Source organism: Antechinus flavipes, chromosome 3 (assembly GCF_016432865.1).
Source record: "Antechinus flavipes isolate AdamAnt ecotype Samford, QLD, Australia chromosome 3, AdamAnt_v2, whole genome shotgun sequence".
Taxonomy (NCBI): domain Eukaryota; kingdom Metazoa; phylum Chordata; class Mammalia; order Dasyuromorphia; family Dasyuridae; genus Antechinus; species Antechinus flavipes.
In genome coordinates, this window is record NC_067400.1 from 321,307,937 (window position 1) to 321,329,614 (window position 21,678).

The 21,678-nt window shown below is 37.9% G+C and overlaps 1 protein-coding gene across 1 annotated transcript in view; it reads right to left on the reverse strand.

Moving 5' to 3' along the window:
• The window catches only part of SLC12A8 (solute carrier family 12 member 8), a 74,495-nt gene that overhangs the window by 21,409 nt on the left and 31,408 nt on the right, over positions 1 to 21,678 (reverse strand). The window contains exons 2-4 of the mRNA XM_051985472.1: positions 14,575 to 14,662; positions 11,763 to 11,850; positions 3,170 to 3,316 (exon numbers count right to left, since the gene is read on the reverse strand). Coding sequence (XP_051841432.1) covers positions 3,170 to 3,316; positions 11,763 to 11,850; positions 14,575 to 14,657 — 318 coding nt within the window. The 5' untranslated portion in view covers positions 14,658 to 14,662. The remainder of the gene's footprint in view (positions 1 to 3,169; positions 3,317 to 11,762; positions 11,851 to 14,574; positions 14,663 to 21,678) is intronic.

The following is a 21,678-nucleotide window of genomic DNA, read 5'->3' on the forward strand; positions in this document are numbered from 1 at the left end:
TATCCACTTTTTATGTATCTTTATATATCTATGTGTGTATCTCTATCTTTATTTATCTATATTCAATTGTGTCTGATTTCATGACCTCATTTGGGGTTTTCTTGGAAAAGATATTGTTATGGTTTGCCATTCCTTTCTCCAGCCCACTTTACAGATGAGGAAACTGAGGCAAATAGAGTGAAGTGACTTGCCCAGGGTAACACATTTAGAACGTGACTGTGGCCAGATCTGAATTCAGGAAGATGATTCTTCTTGACTCCAGACTCAGTGCTTTATCCACTGCACCACTTAACTGCTCCACATGCTTGTTTATACTATCAGAATGTAAGTTCTTCTAATGGATTCTGAATGCAGACTGAAGTATACTATTTTCACTTTATCTGTTTCATGGTTTTTTCCTATTGGTCTGTTTCTTCTTTTACAACATGACTAATAGGGAAAATTTTTTACATGGTTAAACATATATAATCTATTTAAAAGTCTTATCTTTCTAGAGAGGGAGAAAGGGAGAAAATTTAGAACTCAAAATCTTTTTTAAATGAATGGAAAAAAAGAAAGAAAAAGAATGTAAGTTATTTGAGGAAAGGGACTCTTTTTTGTATCCCTAGCAGTGTCTAAAACATAGTAAGCACTTAATAAATGCTTGTTAATTGAATGATGTTGTTAAGGACCATGCCTAAATGAAGGGGCAGATCAATTCTCTGAGGGCCTCCACAGTTGTAAATCATAACATTTGAAAGAGTTGCAAAGCAGCCTTTGCTTACGTAGATGTTCCTTGTGGATTAGGAATGAAATAAATTGGAAGCAAGAGGGAAGAGAAGAGAGGTTAGAGAACGCAACTGCCTCTCAGTCTCCTTGTATCATCATCATCCTCTCACATGAAGAGATCCATTCTACATGTCTGAGTTAGACCTCCAGCAGCCACTGGCAGGTAGCTCCCGGATCACAACAGATTGTCTCCTTCACTGATTTCCTTTGTGATGATGAGCATGTCAGTCATTTCTTAGATCAATTTCTTTATGTAATGAAGATGACACTACTAATGATTAATATCTACGTTGATCTTGTGCCCAACTCAACACATCCAAAACTTAACCCATTACCTTTCTCCCCCAACAGCTCCTTCTTCTGAGCTTCTCTATTTCTGTTGATGAAACTATCATCCCTTCAGTCATTGAGGCAGAAAAGATGTTGCAGAAATAGAAACAATAAAGTGGATATTATAAAAAGTAGCAAGTACTCAGTTTGGGAACTGTTGAGTTGGAAACAGGCACATGAAAGGTGTTAATTATTGTCAGGGGGATGTCCTGAACAGAGTTCAAGCAGAACAGGCATTCCTCATTGATACTGGGATTCTCCAGATGTTACTTTTTACAGATAATTTCATGATGATTTTATGAAGTCTCAGAATACTCTCAGGTCTCCTCAGTGAAAACTGTGGCTCTACAAGACACTGAACTAACATTCAATACAAGAAGAATCAAATGGATATTAATTTTAAAAAATATTTAAATTTTAACATGGAGTTGGATAAATAGTAAACTGAGTTTTTTTTTTCCATTACTATATAAATAGATACAAAGATGTGCTGGGGCCAGCTTATACCAATTCATGAAAGCCATTTGTTAAATTTTTATTCTGAACATTTGCATCTCAGAAATTGGCAAATGCTACAAATTGCATCTTGACTTATTGTTTTAAGGATTGTCTAGGCTTAAGAAAATAATGGAGAAAATGTTAATAATGTTTATTAAACTTAAAAGTGTGTCCTGCATACATTTTTCCCTCAGAGAGACTGATGTTACATATTTACCAGCACACCTCCATACACAAACACACACAAATGCATATGTACATATGTATATAATATGCACATACACATGTGTATTGTATGTATGGGTATATGTAAATACACATATATGTGTGCATACATGTGTTTGTGTATGTCGTAGACGTTCTTGCAGATGAATAATAAATCAGGACCAGAATTGAATAGAAGAAAGAGGATGAGCTGAATTGCCTTTGGGTAATAGTTCACTGTTTTCAATGATCACAATCTACTTTGGATCACATGGAATATTATTTTCTCTAATCTAACTGCATTGTGGGTATCAGGAGGCTGCAGAATATTACCAATGATGTCTTTTATGAAAGAAATAAGAAAATCACCCAGTAAATGCATTATTGAAGATAATGGAATGAAACTTTTCTGGTTTTTCTAGAAACTACATAGTGCTAGAGTCAGGCTTCCAGCATGTAAGAGAAAATCTCTAAGGAAGATCCATTGGAGGAAGTGGACAAGAATTTAATAGGATCAATAATATGGAGCTGGAAAAGATCATAGATACCACCGTCACCCCCATTTTACATATGAGGAAATTGAGATCCAGAAAGGAAAGTGTTCTATCTAGGGATACTTGATTGCCCAAATAAATCCAGGAGTTGAGTGCAAATATCATTATCCCCATTTACAGATGAAGAAACTAAGACCTAGAGAGATCAATTGATCCTCAAAGTTATGCAGGATTAAGACCCAAAGCCAGGGCTTCTGTCTCCAGGTTCAATGCCCTTTGCATTGTTAGTCCAAGGGACAGAGATGGCCACAACTGTGAAGAAATGTGCTAACCATATCAGGATCAATCCAGTAATCAGAAAAGAAAAGAAAAATATTTTTATTTGCTGCAATAACAAGTGGGCTGGAGTGTAGGAGTTAAATTCTCTGACTCTCATATAAACTCTTGGAAGGATTTCCTCTGTGGTTTTTTTGTCAACCCAGAATAAATCAGCTGGTGAATGGAACTGAGGGAAATCACCACCACATTCCAGTATAAAGTATCATTGATTCATATAAACTTTTTCCAAAAAGTGTGTGTGTTGGGGATGAGAGATCTATTTATTCACAAGGCAGGATAGTATACTGGAAAGAGTTGAATTTGGAAGAATAATGGTTAAAATATCAGCTTTGCTTATATATCCTTTGTAACCTTAGGAAATTATATAGCCTTCTGGGTTCTGGTTTCCTCGTCTACAAAATGAGAGTGAATTAGTTGATTTCCAAGACCCTTTTCAACTTCCAATGTGGGGCCAATACTGAAGACACACACAAAATTGTTACCTCTCTGGAGAAGTCATCATCTCTGTTAACTTTTTGCCCAAGTACATGACTCACCCCATGCCCCAGAAACGTCAATGCTGGGATCACTTTCTCTTGAGCAATGCACTGTAGTATACGGGGGGCTCCATATAGACCCCCCATACAGGAAGCCAGCGATGAGATGTACAGCCCCAAGAGGAATAGGAAGCCTACTAAAGATACCTGGAAGAGAAGGGGATGGAGAGAAGATCAGAGAAAGAGAGAAAGAATGAGCAACATTTGAGAACAAATCCACCCACCCAACTCCAGAATCAAGTCTCACTCCAGTCACCATCCTAAAATGGCTACCCTGGTTCTTCTAGATCAAAATAGTCCTTGCACCAAAGAAGCTTACATTCTATTGATGTATTTCCCAAATAGCTTAGTAATCTCTTCAATGGTACAGATTGCAACCCATTTATGACTGCTCCCCACCCCCTTGTGACTTTTGCCTTTCCATAATTGATGTGTAGACAGCTTTTGAACACTCTTTCTAGGAAGAATTGAAATGCTGAGTCTCTCTCCTAGCTCTTTTGCATCCCTGAGATTATATTTGCTCAGGATTCTCATTGGTTCTCTAGCTCTGGATTTTTGGGCGGGAAAGGTTTGGAGTCATTTGTAAGATGTTCCTTTCAATCCTTAAGAATGTTGACTTTGTACCTGTGCTAAAGCTTTTTGTTTTACCTTCACTGGAGCAACATTCCTCCTTGCAGTAAACATATCTTCTGTTCCTATTTTGTTAACATCACCTCCTGCCCTCCCTCCAAGCTATAGTGCCCATGCTTTTTATTTCACGGCATAAATTCTTTCCAAGTTTCCAGTATAGTATTTTTATTGTCTTCAGCCTTTCTCTGAGCTATTTTTTAAATTGCCATATATCATTTTTCTTTACTAATTAATGCCTGTGTTTTTGTTAGGATCCTATTGTCTAGAAATGAATAGAACCTTGGGATGGATTGCTTTGGCACAACTGAATGGTGTGCCTAATTAGCTTTTAAAAATTATCTTCACATAATGCACTGGAAAGAGCACTGAGCTTGGAGATCAGAGGCAGAGTCTCATTTCTGCCCATTTACAACAAGAGTGACTCAGACAAGTAACATGGGAATGATAGTGCTGAAATCAATCTATGATTGTTTGTGAGGAAAGCATTTTGTAAACTGAAAAAAAAAATGATATGGAAAATTGGGTGTTGGTTCTGTAGAGAATCTTCCTTTGTTCCCCAAAATATATGACTCTGAATATTATCTCTGGGCCCTGAATAAAGTTCTAGGCTTGGAATCAAGAAAATTCTTCTTTCTGAGTTCAAATCTGGCCTCTGACACTTACTAGCTGGGGGACCCTGGGCAAGCCATTTAATCCTGTTTGTCCCAGTTTCCTCATCTACAAAAAAAGCTAGAGAAGGAAATGGCAAACCACTCCAGAATCTTTGCCAAGAAAACTCCAAATGGGCCCACAAAGAGGTAGACACGACAAACATATATCTCTACCTGAAAAGCAGAAACAACTGTAACGTAATCGTGAGTTTTGACAGATGATAAAACACAATTTCCTCCTCTCAGAAGAAGTATAAAGGAGTATAGATTCAGAATGTTGCATCCTTAGTAAGCCACAGTTGCAGTCTCAGAAAGTTTTGTTTTTGGAAGGTTCAATGGGGAAGGTGGTGAGATGGGGGTGGGGATGGGGGAATGTGATACATCAGAAAACGATTGCAATATTTTTAAAGGCTTTGATAAAACTTATTTTTAAATGGTTTTTCAGAAAGCTAATGTTTTCAAGAGCAAACAATCTTGGAGTGGCCAATTTAAGAGTTAGGAAGAAGGTGCTGAGAAGAGGATATATGAATTACATGGTAGGGGGTGAAGGTGGGTGGGGTAGGGGGGTGGGGTACAGGGTTGAGGAATAAAAGGTACTGAGCTTTAGAGGTCCAAGTGAGGAGGGCAGAGGACTAAAAGTCTTAAAGCATATTTTAACAAAAGGAAGTTGTTTATAGAAACTGGGAATCAGAAAGCCAAATAATTTAATGCAGATGGGAGGGATTTCCAGGGTAGCCAGAAAAGAATATTGTTCAGTGAGTCAGAAGAGGATTACAAGTTAAATATCTGAGGTCTTATTTGAATTCAGGTCCTCCCAACTCCATGGCTGGTGCTCTATGAACTGCACTACCTAGTACTCTCAGCCTTCTCTGTTCCTCTACTACAAATCTGACTGTTGTTGAAGTCCACTTAAAATGAATGCTAACTTAAAATTCAGCTTCTAGAAATCCTTTTATTCATCTTGTCCTATCACACTCCTCCAGTGGTTGTCCCAAACTGTATTTCTTCAAATACCCAACTCTACCCCATGCCCATTCTTTCTCAGCAGATAATTTTAAGAAGAGTGGGGCCCTCCAATATGAGCTCCGCCATCTCCCATCTTCCATACTTCAAAATCTATATTTTTACCGAATCTCTCCTACTTCCTTCTGATCTCTCAGGATGAAATGGCATTCCTCTTTTTCAAGGGCTAATTATTCCACCTGTGTCCTTGATCACCTCTTCTATTTCTAAGGTTTCATTTCCACACTATTATTTTTGTCTCCATTCTCTCGTGATCTACTGGCTCCTTCCCTCCTTCCCATAAATAAGCCCAGGCCTCCTTTTTCCTAAAAATAATTTTCCTTAATCCTTCTCTTCCTTTAGGTCCTATCTCTTCCTTGTCACTAAATTTCCATAAAGAATAATTTGTACTCACTCCACCTCCACCCCTGCTTTTATTTTATTCACTCCTTATTCTGTAAGGAATCTAGAAACTCCAACTTCTACTACATAAGAAGGCTTTCTTCTACTGAAGCAACTCTCTCTAAAATCACCCATTACCTTGTAGTAACTCAATTCAATTCAATTCAATTAGGACCTTTAGTCCTAATACTTTCACCTTGCTCTCTCTGTAATATTCCTCTCCTCAACATTCTGTGTTCTCATGATTTCAGTAACACTGCTCTTTTGGGTTTTTGAGGGGTGGGGGAGTTTTTTCCTTATCTACCCAGCCACACTTTATCTTAGTTCTTTATTGGTCCCTATTTCTTCCTCCATCCTAAGACTGTTCACTCTTCTTTTCTTCTCTTTATAACTTTATCCACTGAAAAACTCATTTACTCCAGTGGCATTAATTGCCACTCTAGACAAATGACTCCCAAATCTAGATATCTCTCTGTCTCTGTCTTTTTGTCTCTGTCTCTGTCATTGTCTGTCTGTCTCTCTGGTCTGTCTCTCTGTCTCTCTGTCTCTCTGTCTCTCTCTCTCTCTCACACACACACACACACACACACACACACACCCTCCTCTAGGTCCCAGACTCCATTTGCAATAGCTTACTAGCTCTCTCCTCCTGAATATCTTGCTAACAACTCCAGCTCAAATAGCAATCAGCATTTTTTAAGCAGCTACTATGCATAAGGTATTATGATAGGTGATGGTGACACAAAGATGAAAAAATGACTCAGTCACTCATAAGTTTAACACAGGAATGAGAATTAGAGACTGTGCACATGAGCTCTGTAATGAGGATAATAATTTGTTATTTGTATTGGAGCTTCTTTTCTTCACAGGGGAGCAGGACAATGGAGTTTCACAACAACCAGTCAATTAGAAGGATTTCTCAGACTCAGAGCTGCTTGACGTACCAGTGATCCTTTGCCAGTAAACTCTAGCTGAATTTAGAGATGCCTGCAGCTGCCAGAAACCACAGAATCAGCCTTGATCAACTCAATAGCAACCTTGAACAGAAGCTGCAGACTGGAGACCTTGCTCTGAACTTCCTAAACATCAGGCTTATTGTGTCTACAGATATCTTCTCCCTTCATACTTCCCTCACCCACTTGAAAGCCTCTAGAAACTAGATCCTTTTCCCACTCTCTTTTGAACAGCTGAGAACACTCACCCCTTCTCCACTCCCTAGTAGGATCTTCCCTCCCCTACAAGCCTTTTTCCAAACTATAAATGCTTTGTAATCTGTGATTGGACCTTCTTTCATTTCAGATCCCTTTATGGACCTGGGAGTCTTTAGTTAAAAAGACATATAATTACAATTGAACTTACCAACTTCCTTACAACCCCTACCTACCTTCTCACTTCCCTTTTTTTCTAGGTGACAACATCTTTCTCCTTTGATTCTTCTTTCTTATTGTTTCTACTGCTCCAATCTCTTTCACATCTGCCTTCTTTTTTTGATCTCTACCCTATCACTTCCAGTGGTTCTCAAACTTTTGTTTTCAGTATCTTTATCCTATTAAAAATTATTGAGGATCTCTCCAAAGAGTTTTTGTTTATCTGGATTATATTTACAGACATTTACCATAGTGGAAACAAAAACTATTTTTGAATTTGTAGACCCTCTAAAAGGGTTTCAGAGATCCCCAGGATTCTCTAGACCATACTTTGAGAACTACTGACTTAGACCATAGTGATAGTCTCCTAATTAGTCTCCCCCTCTCTGATCTCTATCTTATCTCATCTCTTCTATTCTTCACACAGTAACCAAAGAAGTTTCTTAATGCTATTCCCCTGTTCCAATATCTTCAATAGCTCCTAACTGCCTACAGGACAAAATGCCAACTCCTTGTGATATTTAAGTCACTTCTTGCATTCTAGTTTCCCAGTCCTGTGTTTTGTTATTCTTCTTTCAACAACAAGCATTCACTAATTGCCAGATGCTAGGAACTATAAGTCATTAGAAGTCATCTAATCTAACTTTTTTACTTTACAAATGAGGCCCAGAGAGGTCAAGTGATTTTGACCAGATCACAAAGATTCTAGATCATCAAAGCAGGGCTTTGAACTGAGATTGTTTGAGTCTAGCCTGAGCTTTCTCCTGAATCCTCCCATAGAAGATGGATGCCAAGGAAAAATCAAGAAGAAAGAGCACAGCCACAAGGCCAAATCTTTGAAGGAAAGAGATTCTCCCTCCCTTCTGGAATTCTCCTGGGTGGCAGCAATGGAAAGTACCAAGAGCTGGCTGCCAAGGAGTCTACTTTGGGGGAGTCGCCAAGGGCAGCTTTGTCAAAGTTCACCCACAGATACTTCCTGTACCAGTTCCTGCTCACTACTCAAAGCCCAAAGTTGTATATTTCCGTTCTTTGTGGGCCAGACATATACCTGTGTCAGGAAGTAGTCATGGTCCTATCTAGAAACCAAATCTCCACATTTTATCCTAAATGAGCTTTTCTCTTCTCTCCTCTCCTCTTCTTTCCTCTCTTCTCCTCTTTTCTTTCTTTCTCTCTCTCTCTCTCTCTAATTAACTTCTCCCAAATCCTTTGATTTGGCCTATTTCAGAAGCTTTCCCAACCTCATTAAACATCTCCATCTCAATTTCCTTATCTTGGTCAAGGGATCTTTAACCCTCTTGCCACAACTCTATGATTTGAGCATGGAATTTCCACCCGCAGAGAATTCCATGGTCCTTCCTTTGTTTGATAGAATTTTTTAAAATCTATCTGTTTATTTGGTTCTGCCCTCTTCCTGCCCATGGTGGGCTGCTGAGGCTCTTCCATTTAAAAGACTGCCATCTTTTAAAGGTTCAGAGAGACTTGGAATGAATTTTGTTATATAAAGAAACAACATCAGCCTTACAAAAATGATATAGAGGAAATCACCTGGCTCGTCAGACCACTTCTTGAGAGTTGTGTTCTGTTTTAAAGGTGTCCAGAGGAGAAAGATTAGAATAACGCAGAGACAAAAAAAAAAAATGTCATTTTAGGATCAATTTAAGGAATTGGGTGTGTTTCAAACAAAAGGAAATAATCTTGAAATTTTAATGGCTCCAGAGAAGAGAATTAGGACCGGGATGGAAATTCCAGGGAGATTTTCAGTTCACTGCAATGAAATAGCAAAAACTATCTGGAAATGGATTGGCTTCCTCCTGCAGTAATGAGTTCCCTGTTACTATAGACCACAGAATCATAGATTTAATGCTGGCAAGTACCTCTAGTCTGATTTGACAACTGGGGAGGTCTTTCATGGTCACACAGATAGGAATAAGAGATGGGATTTAAACCCAGGTCTTCTAACTTTACATCGGCTAGATGATGCAGTAACTGGAACACTGGGCATGGAAGCAGAAAGAGCTGAATTCAAATCTGGCCTTAGATACTAGCTGTGTGATCCTGGTAAAATCACTTAACTCTGTTTACCTCAGTTTCTCCATCTATAAAATGAGCTGGAGAAGGAAATGGCAAATTTCTCCAATATCTTTACAAATAAAACCCCAAATGGGGTCATAAAGAGTTGGACACTGAATAACAATAACTTTTAACTTTAAAGCCAGCATTTTTTCTACCTTACCATCCTCTCTTGGATGATTGAAAAAAGATATCAGAGAGAATATCCCGAATTATAGGAATTTAAAATGTAAGGTCTCTTCCAATTCTGAGAATCTATAATTCTAAAGATATAGCAGGTGGCCTTCTCCCTGATGGAACTTAAAGGGCAAAAAGGTCCTTTTGCTCCCAAAATACGTCTCTTCATTTGTTCATATATGTCCTTTAATTCCTTTTATCTTAAAAGGACAAAAACTTTTTATTTGGTAATGAGAGACATGACTTAAATTGAAAATATCCCTGGGAGAGGGATTTCATTTACACTAAGAGATAAATTACCAACATCAACTCCTTTTATAAGGGCTTGGTTTGACAGAGAGATGGAGAGGGAGAATGGGCAGTCCCTGCCTGGCACATGACGTTCAGCTGTAGGCAGGAGGGAAAGATAATGAGAAGGAAGCTGGGGACTCCTGAGGACAATTGGCTTCTCCACAATAGTGCTTAGGGACAGACTAGAAAGAATCCTTTTCTGTCATGAACAATCTTTCCCTAATTTAACTGTTGCATAACTGCAAATTTTCATTAATCAGGTTTTTCTAAATGGGGAGAGGGAGGAAAGGGGAACCTGGAATAACCTAAGGCAGTTAGATGATGCAGCAGGAAAGTATCAGACCTGGAATCAGGAAAACTTCTCCTTATGAGTTCAAATCTACCCTCAGACACTTACTAGCTGTGTGATCCTGGACAAGTCACTAAATCCTGTTTACCTCAGTTTCCTCATCTATAAAACAAGCTGGAAAAGGCAATGGCAAACCCCTCCAGTATCTTTACCAAGAAAACCCAAAATAGTATCAACAAAGAGTCAGATATGACTGATAGGACTGAACAATAACAACAAGAGGAGGAATGGAAAGAGAAAGGAGAGGGAGTTTCATTTGAATTCTACCTCAACAAGACCAGGAGCACAGTTTCCTTGCAATTCATCTCATAGAAAAGAAAAGGTAATAAACCTAAACCTAATAAAGCCCAGGGATTAAATAGCTAATGAGAATCTTTCACTCCATTGAGCTTCTCTGAAATTAGAAGGGCATCTCAGGTCCCTCTTTTCCTCTAGGAACTCAAGGAGGGTTGGAGGTACCCTTAGGGAGCTCCCTGAGAAATACCAAGATATCTTCAGTCTTGAGTTCCCAGTGGTGCCAGATGAGGCTTGCTGAAAACCTGTTTGCTAAAACATGCCACTGTGGAATGTACAGAATTCACTAATCTTGTTACCCTTCCTCTCAGTGCACAGTGCACTAAATCTGAAAATAAAGGGGTCTTTGCCCAGCCAAGAAAAACACTAGGCACCACAGAGACTTTCCGTGAGAGCACAATGTCCTGGAGAAGGCAGAACAGGGTTCAGACCACGACCCATAGCCTCCACCCTAGTTGGGGTCTTTGCTATCACCCTATCTGTAAGGTCCTTCCTCTTCTTGTTCACTCCCTTCTCTTCCTCAGAGAGTGGGTAGGGCAAAGGGAGGACAGGAAAATCACAGCAGTCTGCTTAGCTTCTTATGTATAGTTCTGGAGAAAAGTTTAATGATGGCAGAAGTTGGAACCATTGATGGCTGTAAAGGATTTCAATTCCTGGTAAATTTCAACTCCAGGTTTTTCCTTTGTCTTGTGATCATTGTTGATGAAGAAGTGACAATTACTAAATGATAATCTCATCACTTCCAAATTTAGAAGAGACACCGCCTTCCTAATTTCCATCTGCTGAAGTCCTTCCTTTCATCCAAGACTCAATCCAGAGTCTACCTCCTCCATAAGGCCTTCCTTAATTTTCTTTCCCCAAGTGAAACATGATCTCTCCCTTCTCAAATTTCTTATAGCATTTTCTCTGTATCTTTCCTTTGTATTTACTTCTCTCTTTATTTCATAGTTATTGGTTTTCCCCTGTAGGCTGTAAATTCCTGGAGAATAAGGTCTGTGTCACATTTATCTCCAGCTTCTAGAATAGTGCCTTCCACATAATAAGCATTTAATTAAAATTTATTGAATTGAATTTTAAAATAACTCATAGATATGGTACAAAGCTCTTTAGTACCTCACCGCATTTCATTGTACCAACAATCCCATGCAAAATCTAGTAGCTCTTTGAAATTAAAGACTGATCCTTTCCTTTCTTCTCTGATCTGTGATAAGATCCCTAGTCTGCTGCTTGATACAATACACCAGAAGCATAAGATTTAGAGCTGGAAGAGAGAGAGCTGCCCTTTTCACATTGCCTTAAATGGTATATATTTTAATCCTGGAAGAGAGCCCTGGCAAAATCATCCTTGCAGGAAGACTTACCTTTTCTGCTATCATGAAATCATAACGAAGGGACTCCCTGGTACAGATGGCACCCAGCAAAAAGACAAAGATGATATAGAGAAACCACCTGCAAAGAAAAGCTATTTAGGACATCGTTGCCTACTGTTAAAAAAATGTGTTTAACTCCTGTTTCTCATAATGTAAAGAAATGAGAAAAGCGGGGATTAAACGTTAACTAAGGCAATATGGAAACAAAAACACATAAGAATTTTAGGAGAGTTTTTCTCCTAAAAAGAAGAACTGAACGAGAGAGAGAGAGAGAGAGAGAGAGAGAGAGAGAGAGAGAGAGAGAACGAGAGAGAGAGAGAACGAGAGGGGGGGAGAGAGAACGAGAGAGAGAGAGAGATAAAGAGAGAGAGAGAGAAGGAGAGAGAGAGAAAGAGAGAGAGAGAGAGAGAAAGAGAGAGAGAGAGAGAGAGAGAGAGAGAGAGGAGGGAGAGAGAGAGAGAGAGAGAGAGAGAGAGAGAGAGAGAGAGAGAGAGGAAGAAGAGAGAGAGAGAGAGAGAGAGAGAGAGAGAGAGGATTTGTGACTCCTTCAATTCCAAGAATTTAATAAATCTATCCTAGGGAGATGTCTATGACAAAGAAAGGTTAGCAGATTTGCCTAGGATCACAAAGCTCCTAAGTATTACAGGCAGTATTGGGGGAGGGGGGACAGGGAAGGAACAATTGGGGTTAAGTGATTTGCCCAGGATCACACAGCTACCAAGTACTACAAATACTACAATATTTTAACCCAAGTCTTCCTAGCTTCGATTCCAGCATCCTATCTACCATGCTATGCTATCTCTATAAAGACACTATTTCCTAAAATAATAATTTCTGAAAAATTGTTTTGCCAGTTCATTACATTACAATAGACCAATACCACAAAATAAATAGAGAAGATAAGATAGAAATAGAAAAAATAGAGAGAGAGAAGGGAATAGATTAACATCATAAAATAAATAGAGAAGACAGACAGAAATAGAAAAGAAAATAGAGTAGGGTTATGAAGGGGACGAAGCCAGAGTTGAAGACACCTCAGGCTAAAGAAATCTATTCATTCAATAGGCATTTATTAAGTTCCTACTGGGTGCCAAGGACTGTTGTAGACAACAGTGGAAATAAACAAAAAGAAATTACATTCTATTTGGGAAAAATATGTACACAGATCAGTAAATACAAAATGAATCCATGTTAAAAAAAAATAGTTTAGCAAATTCCCATGATGTCAGAGTACTGGGCAGAGTATTCCAGGTTCAAGCCCCTGCTGATGCCTCCTTGTAGTCGAAATACAGACATCAGAACTGCATGGAGAGGACACTACACAGTTCTGGGCAAATCAAGACAATTAGTCTGAAGAGAGAAGAGGATACTCAAGACAAGATGGAAGCTCACTTATAAGTTATCCTGGAACACAGTGAAGAACAACCTAAGCCTGCTAGATCAAGTGTTTATTGTCCTTGCACACCCATGCCAGAGAAATATAAGTTGTTTAATATGTATTTATTAAATGAAACAAAATAGACTAAAAATAACTTATATTTATATAGTATTTAATAGTTCCATACTTCTTCACGTATATTATCACATTTAGTCTCCTTGAGATCAAACCCAGTCTTATCCTTAGGTAAATCTGGTGCTATCTTAAATTGTCTTCCCCCTCACCTTTTTTGTTTTCATACTTGTGAACTACACAGCTTGATCCTGATTAAATAATAATTTATAATTATTGATTAAATTTTGATTTATTATAATTATTTAATAATAATTTTCTGCTTTCCAAATAGGTTATTTTAATAGACCTGGTCAGTAGAGCTCATATTAATACAGCCCTTGGTGATGCAGTAGATAGAGTGCTGGGCTGAGAATCAAGAAGTCTTCTCTTTCTGAGTTCAAATCTGACCTCAGCTATTTACTAGTTCTGTGACCTTGGACAAAGCACTTAACTCTGTTTGCCCCTGTTTCCTCAGCTATAAAATGAGAAGGAAATGGCAAACCACAGTATCTTTGCCAAAGAAACTCCAAATGGGAGTTATGAAGAGTCAAATATGATTGTAAAAAAACCAACAACTAAACAACAACAAAATCTGAATTATAGGAATGTTAATGTTAATAATGCCAATTATGCTATATCCTAACACTAATTATGATAAGATATTTATATTTATTATATATTGTATAAATATCATTCTTTTAACTTTTCAAAACAGTCATATCTGTTACCTCATTTTATCCTTATAACAACCCTTTAAGGAGAGTTAAATGGAAAGACAAGTAGAAAAAAATATTTTTTATATTTATGACCAAAAACCCATCCCTTTATACAGATAGAAAAACTAAGTCCTAAGATGAAGAGTCCAAGATCACAGATCTTGCATAATTTGAGCTGAAACTCAATTCTCTTAATACTTTAACTCCCAAATGGGATCCCTAGCTCAGAAAAGATAAAAATATAAAACTTTCAAAGATTTTGGAAATACTCCAAGGTTAATAAATCTCCCATATTCATAATAGGGGTATTGGGGATGGAAGGATAGTTAGGAAGGGAAAAACTATTTCTTTCTGTACTAATGAAAATCCTTCCTGAGCCTGCCAGTGCAGAGGCTATTAATGGATGATCATTTGAAAAAGAGTCAGACTTGATTTTTTTTAGCTGGCTGGGTATTAAAGGGTCAATTGGACTATGAAACAGTCCAATCCCAGTCAGAGAGAAGGCTTCTAACCTGGAAAGAAAACCCTTATTTTCTCTCTCCCTCTGACTTTCTCTGTTTCTTTCTTTCCTCTGCCTGCTGAGTTGGGAACTTACGAGATGCCAACTGCTGCCAGTGAGCCAACAGGGATGTTGGATTCGGGTTCTCTAAGGTCACCCCCCATGTTGAAACCAGCCATGACTCCTGAAAAACACCCAAAAGAAAAGAGAGGAGCATCATTATGCACTTGACAAACATCTTTCCCCATTTGCTGCCCGCCCCCTTTCCCCAAATGCCGCGCTTTCTGGATGCCATCCCGTCACCATCCCTACCATCTGCGTGGCTGATCAGTCTCTTTTTGAATTTCCCCTAGCAACCTTTGAAGCAGCGGCAAGACTACAAAAGGGACCTTTGTTCAGGCCGGGCAATTGTCAGGGGGAAAAGCCCTGGATGGCAACAAAAACACCTTATCTTGGGGCAAACATAATGAGGGATGGTGGTAGGGTCTGACAACCAACACAAAGGTCCTGACATTCCACACCGAGCCCCCCTCCTCCACCAGGCTGGAAGGATGCCCATCAGAGACTAGGTGCCAAGGCCCAAGACAAGGCCCCTCATTCATCCAGTGCCCTTTCTGTCTTTGTTGAGATGGATGATACAGGTTTCAAATGTTCTCAGTCTCATGAGTCAACCAAAAGTCAAGATAACGGTGGTTGTTGTTCAGACATGTCTAACTCTTTGTGATCCCACTCGGGGTTTTCTTGGCAAAGATACTAGAGCAGTTTGCTATTCTTTTGTAGCTCATTTTATAGATGAAGAAACTGAGGGAAACAGGGTTAAGTGACTTCTCCAGAGACATATAGAAGTAAATGTGTGAGGTTGAATTTGAATTCATGAAGATGAGTTTTTCTGACTCAAGCTCAGTCTCCTATCAACTGAACCACTTAGCTGCCCCAAAATGGGGAGAAGAGACTAAATCAGAAGTTCTTAAATTGGGGGTCATGAACCCAGATTTAAAAAAAACAAACTTGATAACTATTTCAGTGATTCTGATAAGGGGTCCATAAGGTTTACCAGACAGTCAAAGGGGTCCCATATCTATCTATTTATCTATCTATACATATTTATTTATAACAGATAAGAGCTCCTCAACTATATGTACTCCAACTCCAAATCTTGGGACAGATTAAATATGATCCATAAGAGAGAGGTTAAGGATGCTACATAAGTTTCCAACTTGGGAGACTGAGAAGATGGTGGAATACTCGACAGTAATAGGAATGGGAAGAGGGTTTGAGGAGAAAGATAATGAGTTGTTTGGGAGATGTTCAGTTTAAAATATCTATAGGATACCTAGTTTGAAATATCTAATAAGTAGAGATGTATATCTGGAGTTTAGGACAATTTAAATAGGTCTGAGAATCCTCAATATAAAATAACACTTAAATCCATAGGAGCTGATGAGATCATCAAAGAAAATAGTATAAATGGAAGAATGGAAGATAGTCCTGGATAGAAACCTAGGGCAATCCCACCCTTAGTAAACACGTTGTGAATTTAGGAGAAAGAAGTATCAATTGAATGAGGAGGTCAGAAGGAAAACTCGCAGAGAGTAGCAATCTGAACAGTGAAGGGTATGAGTTCATGCTTTATGAGGATCCATTGAGTGGAGAAGAGAAGACTTAAGGTGAATAACACACAGCTGCCCTGAAGTATTGAAAAGGCTCTCCTCTGGGAAAAGAATGAAATTTGTTTGGGTTTAGTGGGAAAAACCAGAAGTAATGGGTCTAAATTACAAAGAAGTCTTGATGCTAGGAAGAACCTCCCAACCATTAGAGCTGTCCAAAAATGAATCCGGTTCCCTTGAGAGGCAATGTGTTTGTTCCCATTTGTTGAAGCAAAAGCTGAATGAAGACCACTGTTAGGAATGTTGTGGAGGGATTTCTTTGGGGGGTGTGAATCAGACCAGGTAGCTTCCAGTGCCCTTTTCCATTCTGAAATTTTCTGATTCTGGGCTCATCTCAAATCATGAATTTAAAGGCAAATTCTAAGTTTTATCACCATCACCATTCATAAAAATCACTAAACCAAGAGAGAGTAACTGTTATTTCCCTAGTGTTTTATCTTTATAATATCCCCGTGAGAGACGGAAAACAGGTATTATTTCTCCCATCTTATAGATGAGGAAACTGAGTCTTAGAGAGGGAAAGCAATTTGCCTTATGTCATATAGGTAGTGTATTTGTGTATGTGTGTATATATATGTGTGTATATAATATGTATATAGCAGAGCCAGCCTTCAGCCCCAGTGATCTTTCTATACCCTAATGCTGATGAGGTTCTAGTCTGGGAAGTTGGAGCAATAAAACTGCTCCTCAGAGAGATAATGACCCAGTTAAGAAGATAAAAAATTAGGGACAAGAAGAGCTAAGTAAGTACAAAGCAGAATAAAATGAAATATCAAAGGAGTACTTCAAAGAGTAAATGCTATAGGACCTAAGAGGAAGGAAAGATTGTAGGCTGTGGTCAGTAATGTTTTCCTGGGGAGAAAATGGTAGCATTTAAGCTGAACTTTGAAGCATAGATAGGAATATGGCTCCTACACATTTTATGGTTTTACAGAGTATTCTCTCCTCAGGATCATTCTAATTACAGTAGGTAATACAGGCAAACCTCAAAGATATTACAAGTTCTATTCTAGACTACCACAGTCAAGTGAATATCACAGCAAAGCAAGTCATGAATTTTTTGGCTTCCTAGTGCATATAAAAGGCATGTTTAACTTATGCTATAGTCTATTAAGTATGCAATAGTATTGTCTTAAAAATGTATATCTTAATTAAAAATATTTTATTACTAAAAAGTGCTAACTTTCCTTTGAGTCTTCAGCTGGTGAAAGGTCTTGCCTCAATATTGATGGCTGCTGACTGATCAGGGTGGTTGTTGCTTAAGATTGGGGATAGTTAAGATAATTTCTTAAAATGAGACCCCAATGATGTTAGCCACATTAATTAACTCTTCCTTTCATTTGAATTCTTAGAGGTTGTCATATTGTAGGGTTATTAACTGGCCTAATTTCAATATTGTTGTTTTTTAGGGAAGAAGCCAGGAAGGCTTGGGGAGAAGAAGAGAGACTGGGAACAGTTGATTGGTGACATAGAGCACATTCAACACTTAAACTTTAAATTCACTATTTTATAGTGAACTTGGTTGGGGGCACCCTAAAACAATTACAACAGTAGCACCAAAGATAACTAATAACAAATCACTATGACAGATATCATAATAACGAAAAAGTTTGAAATAATATGAGAATTACCAAACTGTGACCCAGAACCATGATGTAAACTCACACTTTTGGAAAAATGGCATCCCAACAGACTTGCTTGATTCAAGGTTGCCACAAGTCTTCAATTTGTAAAAAGCACAATGTCTGTGAAGTGTAATAAAATGAAGTATACTTGTACAAGTTTTATTATATCCATTTTAGAGATGAAGAAATTGAAGATTAGAGATTTCCCCAAGTGGTGAGAAAACAAAGTGGCATTGTAGACAGAATACCAGACTGGGAGCCAGAAAAACCAGCATTCACAACTTGTCTCAGACACTTAGCAGCTCATCAACCCTATGCAAGTAATTTAACCTCTTTCAGACTCAGTTTCCTCATCTGTAAAATAGGAAAAATAATAATAGCTTCTACCTTCCAATAGTAAGAATGAAATGAGATGATATATGTTAAGTTTTTTGCAAAACTTAAAGCAATATAGACCTAGGTATTATTATTATGTGTTAGAACTAGATTTGAAAAAGAGATATTTTTCAGTGCTTTGTACAGCACCTAGTACATAGCTTAATAAATGTTTGTTTCCTTACCCTTCCCTTTCCCCTCTCACTCCAATTCCAGTTCTCTCTCTACTTCTCCACAAACCAGAAAGAGAAGAGGGCATTCTAGATAGGGGAACAAAGTTTAAATGCTCAAGTCATCATTAATATAGTCTATTAGGAATCATTTAGGATAGAGACTTCTGGATTGTTGGAAGTGCAGGATTTGTGTAGGAGAGAAGTAAAAGAAAAAGCTAGTGAGTTACATGCCAGCAGATAAATTTTTAATTGGCAACGGAAGAGTGGAGGGATCAATCAATTGATCAATCAAGTATTTATTAAGGGTCTATGACAAACCATTGGTGTTTGGTGGTTGGTGGGGATGAAATTGCAAAGAATGAAATGATTTCTGCTCATAAACAACTTACATTCTAATAGGATCATTGCCCTACAAATTACACATAGGGATGTGTAATAAAGATGAAGATTTTCATAACATAATGAGAATAATGAAAATATTATTTTAGGAAGATTACTTTGGTAGTAGTGGATGGATCAGGTAAGTGTAAAGTGAGACTAGTCTGGTAGAAATCAGAACAACAAATACTCCAATCCCAAATGTGAGGCTAAGGAGAGGAAAAAGTCAGACGATTCCAAGATTTCTAGTCAACATAACAATGTGAATAAAGGAAATAGGAAAGTTTCTAGTTGCAAAGGGGCTTTTTCTTTTTTCCAGTAAGGACTGTATCTTTGATGATAAGACTATTCAGATACAGTCCAGGCTGTATTTCTGATGTGGCCAGTGTCATTGAGACTCCACCCAGTCACTCTATGGGCACGTTTGAGAGTTCCAGATTAACAGGGACTTTAGAATAGTAACCTTCCCTCCTTCCCCTATCACTAGGGAAGGTCTACCAGGTAGTTCACAGGCTCAGTGAAATACAGTTGTGATGGTCAGGGTGATGTCTCACCAAAAGCAGGTTTTTCAGGTCATAGCTGCTATCCCTACAATCATTTCAACCCTTGCAGGAGTCTGCTATTATTTCCCATTTTTAAAAAGAAGTAAGAACAGAAACTCAGCCAATGTTAAGTCAGTCAATAAGGATTTATTAGCCTACTAGGTACTGAATTAAGAATTTTAAACTAACATTTTAGACTTAGCCACTAACTTTTCTGACAGATCAGATACGGGTGATTTTTATGATAGGGAAATTCAAAGGTTGCCACAAGTCTTCAATTTGTAAAAAGCATAATGTCTGTGCACAGACACTGAAAAGATAATAGATTTAGAACTGGAAGGGGCTTTGGAAGTCAGGTCCAAAACCTGACAAATGAAGAAACTGAACCTGGGAGATATTAAGAGAATGGCCCAGAGTCACATATATAGCAAGTCTTTGTGGTTCCAATTCCAGAGTTTTATTCACTACACCAATTGCTGAGGACAATTTCTTTAATATCAAAAGAAAAGACTATCACTGGGGAGCTACTAACAATTCATAATATTTGGTCATAGGAACTCCCATAAGAAGTTGAATCAGACTACAACCATAATGGAACTCAGATGAGATGAGTGGATAGATGGATGATTATTGAGTTCCTATATTGATGACTTTGCCAATTGAAAACCATGTTGAATAGGGAACAAGTGGTACTCATGGCTCTCTTCTATTTTAATTCATTTTGAAAACTGTATTAATTGGATTTCTCTATCATATTCATTCTGAATCTAGTCTTTTCTTCTCCTCAACATGACTGATCTCATGTAATAAAGCATAAAAAAGAAAGAGAAAAAAATAGAATCAACCAATATTCAATGTTCCATAGCCATAGTCCCTAATTTCTGCAAAGGATAAAGGGAAGTGTATCTTCTCTGGAAATAATCTCTTCTCTGACACCAAGCTAGATCACTATTATTATCCAGGCTTTAGTTTAATTTGTCCGTGTTCTTCAAATGCTGTGGTCACTGTGAATATTGTTTTCTTGGTTCTGCTTACATCATATGGATCAGTTCATAGAAGTCTTTCCATATTTCTTTGATTCTTTATAGTCTTTATTTCTTAGGATACAGTAATCTTTTTATGTTTTTAAAAGACATTTAGCCAGTGAAAGATTTCTAGAAAGATGGAAGAGTAGGCCAGAAAACTTTGTTTTCCAAATTTCCTCCATAGAAAAAGAGAGAACACTGCCTCAGAGGGAATGTAGAACAGAGAAATTAAGCAAAAGTCAAAGAAAAGTAGCTGTTCTACAAAGACAACTTAAGAACTAAGAAAAAACCTGATCTTCAGGGGCAGAGGTTCAGCCAGAGTAAAATGCAAACACTTCTTTCACTTTTCCTTCTTGGGAGATGAGAAGGAGGGGAGAAAGAATAAAGTAAAAAGTACACAGCAGAGAACAAAAGAAAACCTATGAGGAAGCAAAGATGAACAGCTCTCATCAATGTATAGTATTTATTACACAGACTTTCTTGAAATAGGAAATTTATTGCTTTGTATTTTGAATCTTTTACTGTGTTTTGTGGTATGTATGGTAATTTTTTTTTCCTTTTCTTATTTTGTATTTAAGTTTAAAAATAAAATTTTAAAGCCACATATATGGCCAAGAGAAGCAAAAATTTAAAAAAATAAAAGGCATACAGTGAATTAAAACATTTTTTATTCTACTACATTTTAAAAAATTAAATATAGGGGCAGTTATATGATATAGTGGATAGAGCACCAGCCCTGGAGTCAGGAGGACCTGAATTCAAATCTCTCCTCAGACACTTTAACACTCATTAGCTGTGTGACCCTCGGTTTGTCACTTAACCCCAAAAGCCTTGCCCCCCAAAAAATTCAAATATGAATTAAACACAAACATTTTAAAATCAGGCATTGCTTTTTTTTCAAAAATCTAAAGCAACAGATTTTTAACACCCAAAATGTGAATACAGCAAACATCTCTAACCAAAAATCTTGACTTGCCTAGACTCCCTAATAGGGAAAGTGAGAATTAAGAGTCAAAAGATATAATATACTCAGTGATGTGGTAACTTTGGTTGATCTGACCATGTAATTGACTGACTTTCTGGAAAACAGGAACAGTAATGCATATTTGGGCCCAGAAAGAATATAGAGAGCAACGTGGGTGGCAGAAGAATCCTAAACCCATATATTGAAAAGGAGAATGATCAATCAGATTTCCATCTCCTAAAGGGATGGCAGTATCAGACTGGCAACCATCAGAGCTTCTAATGTAATGTCTTTTATTCTACAGCCTTGTAGTGCCAAAAGATCTGAATTAGAAACTTCTTAGGAAGATCTTAGATTGACAAGAATTGTCCTAGAACTGCTCAAGGAGAGACTGACCAGGAATTCAATCTCACAAATGGTGATCAATAAAGCTTCAGTTTATAATGGTAAT